Source organism: Leuciscus leuciscus (genome assembly GCF_965113295.1).
Source record: "Leuciscus leuciscus genome assembly, chromosome: 2".
Classification (NCBI taxonomy): domain Eukaryota; kingdom Metazoa; phylum Chordata; class Actinopteri; order Cypriniformes; family Leuciscidae; genus Leuciscus; species Leuciscus leuciscus.
The window spans coordinates 57,549,302-57,555,608 of record NC_138726.1 but is presented as its reverse complement, the minus strand read 5'-3'; the positions used below and the strand labels follow the sequence as shown (position 1 = coordinate 57,555,608).

Below are 6,307 nucleotides of genomic sequence, written 5' to 3'. Positions count from 1 at the left end.
TGATGTCATTTCCACTGAATTGCGCAATCGCGTGCGTCCCGCTCCAGTTAGAACAGCTTTGGACTTGAGCGAGACAGGTATGTTGCAGATGAGCTCTGTAATAAAGTTTTAAAATATAATAGATGAAGAAAATATTCTGGTCAATATCGATGGATGACATGTTTTAATGATGGATTGAGTCACTTAATGTGTTTGAATGTGGTTATTTTTGTGCATATTCGTAGTTTTTGTGTTAATTAGCTGTTTATGGGTTGGTTTTAAGTTACCGCCCGCGCCAATTTTAAACGACGGGGTTCTTTGGTAATATTAGTTCTTAAATATAATTAAAATGGTGCATTATGTTTTTAAAACTTCATGCAGTTGACTTTGTCAAGAGTATATTGTCTTTGTATTGTATGTCTAAAATTGTATATTTGTAGCCATGTGATAGTGTTAATGGGGGCAGGGGTTCATAGATCACAGAAACTGAGGGTGTGTTTGTGATGCATTAATTCCTGTCCTGTCATTAATAAACTGCAGGTATCCCAGAAAACATGCCAGTGCGGGCCCACTGTGGGTAAGTGTGGGTTTTCTGTGGGACAGTGTGGGCAAGGGCAAACACTTTGGGACCCCATGTGGACATGTTGCCCGTTTGGGCCACCATGAGGGTTTACTGTGGGCAACCCACCATAACAGCACAGTCCAGTTAAATCATTGTTTTAAGATTAGAAGCTCAGGGTTAATCAAACTATTTTTAACAAATGTCATTACATTCAACAGTTCTTCCCATACTTAACTAAAACTGCATACAGTCAACAATATAGCAAGACAAGAACTGTCTTTACCTGTTTGCTTTTAGCAGCTGTTCCCAGACAGACTGATAAAGTCAGACAGACCACATTACAGTAGTTTAAACACCATTAGACCTCAGTAAATCACAGCACTTACTGTATATTATTAATACATTCATAAATAATAATAAAATTATAGCAATGCAGGTTGCATCTTTATAAGTACATTCATGGAACTATACAACTTACTAAGTAATACTTTAAATCAGTGTGTAATGGGTTATGATGCTCATGCTGCACATTGATGACTTGTAAGGAATTATAAAAAATAATATAAATGTAACTATAACTGTTCTTAAAATGCAGTAGGTCTTAATGAGTCTTTATAAATATATTTAAAGAATAGTACTAATTGCTCATCAATAAGTATAAATGGAGCTATAATTCATTATAGGAATGGACTTCATAGAAAGTGTTACGGTATTTATTAAATAAAATTAACTTATTTGTCACAATAAAACAATGCAAATGGTTGATCGTTGACTAATGTGTTTTGGTATTCATCAGTGATGTATTTATTATTATAAAATTATATATTTTTTATACTACTAAATAGATCATTGATGAGTTATATGTTTTATATGATAGGTCTATTATATTTCTGAAATGGCGAAAGAAAAAGGTAAAATTATATAGGCCTAATTAGTAATAGCCTACAGTAGATGACGTCATCATGTGATTCATTCTAACCAATGAGACTGCTGGTACCGCCCAGCTTTGCTCCAAACAGGTAAGCTTTTTTCAATTTCCATAGTATTTTGAGTTTTCTATTAGAATTAGTGAATCAGGTCAAAATGGTAACAAATTAATTAATTGCTATTAAATTACACTCATTTTAGTGTATCTGTTTATGAATAGGCTGTACAGTATAGCTATTCTGCTGCAGTTTAAATGATAAACGGTTAAAACGGTCGACTAGCTGCTCAGACAGTCCGTTTTCTGGTAATCTCTGAGGTAATACATACTTTAAAACTGCATGAATTCATTACTTATAATTGTGGTAAAAGGACACAAGTTGTTGAAGCTCCGCCCTCTGCGCCAGGAGCAGCAGATCATTTGCATTTAAAGGGACAGACACAAAAACTGCGTCTTTGCTCACCCTCGAAAAGTGACAACTTTAACATGCTATACAAAAATATCTGTGGGGTATTTTGAGCTAAAACTTCACATACACACTCTGGGGACATCAGAGATTTATTTTACATCTTGGGAAAAGGGCATTATACCACCCCCTTAAAAACAAATCCCCATGCATTGTTTAGACAAAAATGATAAAGCACATACAACAATGATAATATAATCTATTCCATAAATCACTAAAAACTGCTCTGTTCCCTAATCAGTGGTATTGTCCTCCTCGTTTAACAGTTTGTGTTGATATTTCTGTGCCACCGTCGCTGCACCTTTGGCATTCTCATAGTTGAGTTTGGCGGTGTTCTTTATTGTCTCACACACCGAATCGCCCTCATCTGCTGCTTTGTATCCAGTAATTCCTCCTCCGATCGCTCCGGCAAAAGCTGCAACTCCAAAAGCAACGCCTGTAGCTGCAGCGAGACCTGAACCAGCGAGTCCAACACCAGCTCCTGCAGCAATAATCCCAGCCTTCACCGCTGCTGCTCCTGCTGCTATTCCCGCTGCTCCGGCGGCTCCTGCTGCCGCTCCTGCTTTCACCACTCCAGGAATATTGGTGGCTTTCAGTAAACTCACAACAGATGCTACTGCGACACCGATTCCCAGAAAAGCACCGGTCAGCGTGCCTGTGGTCACTCCCGCAAGCCGATTGAGAAGTTTTTTGTGCACAATCTTTTTCGCTAACTCTCGCTTCTCTTCTGGCAACAAATTGACCTCGTCTACATTCTTCATCTCCTCTTGAATCTCTTCCTCCACTATCTGAAGCAGCTCATTGCTGTAGCAGCCGTTATTACTGTCCTTCAGCTTCTGTTCGATGGTCTCCAGCAGATTCTTCACCTGAACTCTGTTGCTCCTGTATCCCATTTTTCGCTTTTTCCAGTATTTACTGTCGATGACGTGACAGCGGCCTCCACATTTATCAACAAGCTCCTGTAGCTTTGGACTCATCTTCACAAATTCCTCTATGGTTTGACCTTCCAGCTGTTCGCCGTGAGTGAATAAAACCACTGAATGACTGAAGGTGTCTTCTCCACAACACTCTATGATTTTATCCACAATCTCCATTTCTTGTCCCGTGTATCTCCCGACCTTCAGGACGATAGTGAATATGTCTGGACCCGGAGAGCTTTCGATCACGGATCTAATGATCTCGGATTTGATGGTCTCCTCATCCAATCCGGTGTCAAAGAGTCCAGGAGTGTCAATAACGGTGATCTTTCTGCCATCGACCTTCCGATCTCCACTGACGCATTCAGCCGTCACAGACTCAGGTGAAGCTTTACTCCTGAAGACTTGCTGTTTGAGAATCGTATTCCCGGCGCTGCTCTTGCCATCTCCGGTTTTCCCAAGAAGCACAATCCTTTTCTCAGGCTGAGACTCAGAAGCTGTTTGAGAAATATGTTGTTGTTGTTAGTAAAGGAATTTACTATTCCAGTAAAAAAATAAAAAAAAATAAAAAACTACAGATTTAAATGATTTCTTGAACATATAACCATAGTTAAAAACCAAGAAAGAAATATAACCAAGGAAAAAAAAATCAGTCATTTGATTATGCTCATGATTATGAGATAAAAGTTGAAATTATTACACACTGTCATTTTGATTACATCAAATGTCATAAGTATGCGATAAAAATCTAAATTGTCATACTTACTCATGATTATGCCATAAAATATAAAAATTATGTCATGCTAACTCAAGATTATGGCATAAAAAATCAAAATAATGAATGAAACAGATACAATTAAAATGAAATTATTACATAAATAATGACATAAGTCATAATTGCGGTGAAAGAGATTGACAAAAGTCATGTCATAAAATAAAAAATTGTCATCTCATATATATTAAAATGTTGAGTATTATGACATACTAAGTCACAATTGTAAGACTAAAAGTTTAAACTGTGATTACAAAATGATTACACATGCATTATACAAGTTGCCAATCTCATAAAAGTTGAAATCAGCCATAAAAAGTCATATTTGCTAGTCTCAGAAGCTATTTGAAAAAAAATATGCTGTTGTTATTAAAAGGAATTATTGTTTTAATCAAATTTGCAGACTTATATTGTCTTTAAAGCATATAAAAACAACATTTAACCCCATTGATTTTCATTGTAGGGAAAATGTTAGACATTTGTCAAAATAAAGTCTTTTATGTTCAACAGCAGAAATAAAGTCCTACAGTTTTGAAACAAAATGTGGGTGAATAAATGATAATAGCATTTTCATTTCGGGGTGAGCTGTCCCCTTAAGAGTGGTAGTGTGACCTGATATTCTAAAGGTTAAAAACTAGTAGCTTTTATGTTAAATATAGAAACACTTGCTATAGTTTAAAGTCAAGGATCAATAAACACTTCAAAATCATGTTTTAGAATAATGATTTGATGAAAGGCATATTTTAAAAGGTTTTCTTACCTCCCATGTTCTTGTCCTCTCTTCAACTGAGGTGCTTCAATGTATAAAATGATGTTGTATTAATTGTTTTCATCTATAATCTTATCCAGTTATGGTTCCTGGTGCTCTATATGATAAATTAACAAAAGCTACTGTAAACACAAATGTCATTGGAGGTGTATCAGAGAACAGCATGGAGAGTTTCACAGCTTAAAACACCTTTGAATGAGTCATTTGACACCACAGATGAGCTACAGGAATAACCAGAATAACTAGTTATCTGATTTTTTTCTGGAACCTCCTACTTCTACACACCCTCATTTACACTGCAAATTCCTTAAAAAAAATCAAAGCCATGAAATGCTTACTGTGAGATAAACATATGGCAAACATTGTCGAGTTACTTCTTGGATTACACACATATGTCCTGCCTCTAACTCAAAAAAAGAGCTTAGTCAACCACGGACACAAGGATCATCTCAAAAACGGCTTTTACTTTCAATATTCAATAAAGTTGTTACAATCTTAGTTGATTTGCAGTCTGTTGATTGCCATTCACATCTCAATTGATTAGAACAGATGAGCTTAGTTTGCAGTTAGATTAGTAACTTGAAACAGTCATTCCTTAGGTTGAAAAGGTTGGTTTAAGATCAAGCTCAAATTAGGTTGATAACCTTTAAAGAAAAAAGAATAAAATGCCTAATTATTCCAACCAAAACATTTGACACCCTGTGCATGGGTAGAGTGGGGGAAAACGCCCCCCACCTGTTTTTCCCAAAATAACCACTAAAAGTAGTCAAGATAAATGTTTTCTGTTGCTATGCACTACGTTGATAACGGGGATATACAAATCTCTACGGAGAAGCTGACACCAGCGACACATTTGAAGAGAAGAGGATTACATGGTAAATGCTATAATTTTCAGATATTAGTAAATAAGTGTTTAAGAGAATATTGTTCTGCAGGATATCGCAGTGATGTATGATAGATGAATAGTGAAGTCTGTAGTTTGAGATCATATATTATTTATAAGGAATATAATTATATTTTAAAAATTAAACATTTTTTTAAAAACTCATAGCTTGTGGGGTAAAACGCCCCCTACGCTGAGGGGTAAAACGCCCCCCTGGGGGCATAGTTCCTCTCTATCATAATTACTATAATAAAATATTTCTGTCTATCAAATCCTTTGTTTTACACTTAATGCAGTATTAGGTGTAACTAGGGTCTAGAGTCAACTAGGTGGTAAAATCTAAATATTTGAACAAAACATGAAAAAATTACCTCAAGTGAGCATTAACTAGCTAGCTTGCTAGCAAAGTTAGCTCACTGATGGAAGGTAGTTAAATTTGGCTATTTTGGACATAATAAATATTAATATATATACATGTTGATACATTACTTGCCTTTTACCTTTATAGAGATTAAAAACTATTGTCTGTTAATTTTGCTGTTGATCTATGAAGCAAACTGGTTGGTAAGAAAGGGGGCATTTTACCCCACCTTGGGGGGCGTTTTACCCCACCGCTGGGGCAAAACGCCCCCTTTGTACAAAAATATTTTCAGTGAAAATACTAATTAATTATGAAGGCTGAGCAATTTTAATATTTGGTGAATAACTCCTGCCATAGTCACTCAAAACCGGGATGGCAATTCTAGTCACATTTATGTTTTGTTTCACTGTAATGTCACATTTTCCTTAAGGGGGGCGTTTTCCCCCACTCTACCCTACACCCGGGAGGAACTCCTTTTATTAACCCTCTGATGGTCCGCGGGGTCTTTTTGACCCGCAAATGACTTTTGCTCAAATTAAAAAAATGTTCCCTTTGTCCAAATGGTATGAAACCTTCTACGGCTCTTAACACTTTCTAGATCTACAAAAAAATAAATAAATAAAGTGGAATGATATCTGTTTTTATGTTAGCGTGACAAAATTTGTGACACTCG

The 6,307-nt window shown here is 36.2% G+C and overlaps 1 protein-coding gene across 2 annotated transcripts in view; it reads right to left on the bottom strand.

The window, feature by feature from the left end:
- Positions 1–1,014: 1,014 nt before the first annotated feature.
- LOC309493237 (GTPase IMAP family member 7-like) overlaps positions 1,015–6,307 on the bottom strand; it is a 28,099-nt gene continuing 22,806 nt past the window's right edge. The window contains exons 2-3 of one of the 2 annotated variants that reach the window (XM_082162390.1): positions 4,382–4,487; positions 1,016–3,346 (exon numbers count right to left, since the gene is read on the bottom strand). In XM_082162390.1, the coding sequence (XP_082018516.1) occupies positions 2,166–3,346; positions 4,382–4,388 (1,188 nt within the window). In that variant the 5' untranslated portion in view covers positions 4,389–4,487 and the 3' untranslated portion in view covers positions 1,016–2,165. Of the gene's footprint in view, positions 3,347–4,381; positions 4,488–6,307 lie in introns of both variants that reach the window. The other variant, XM_082162391.1, reaches the window with a different exon arrangement.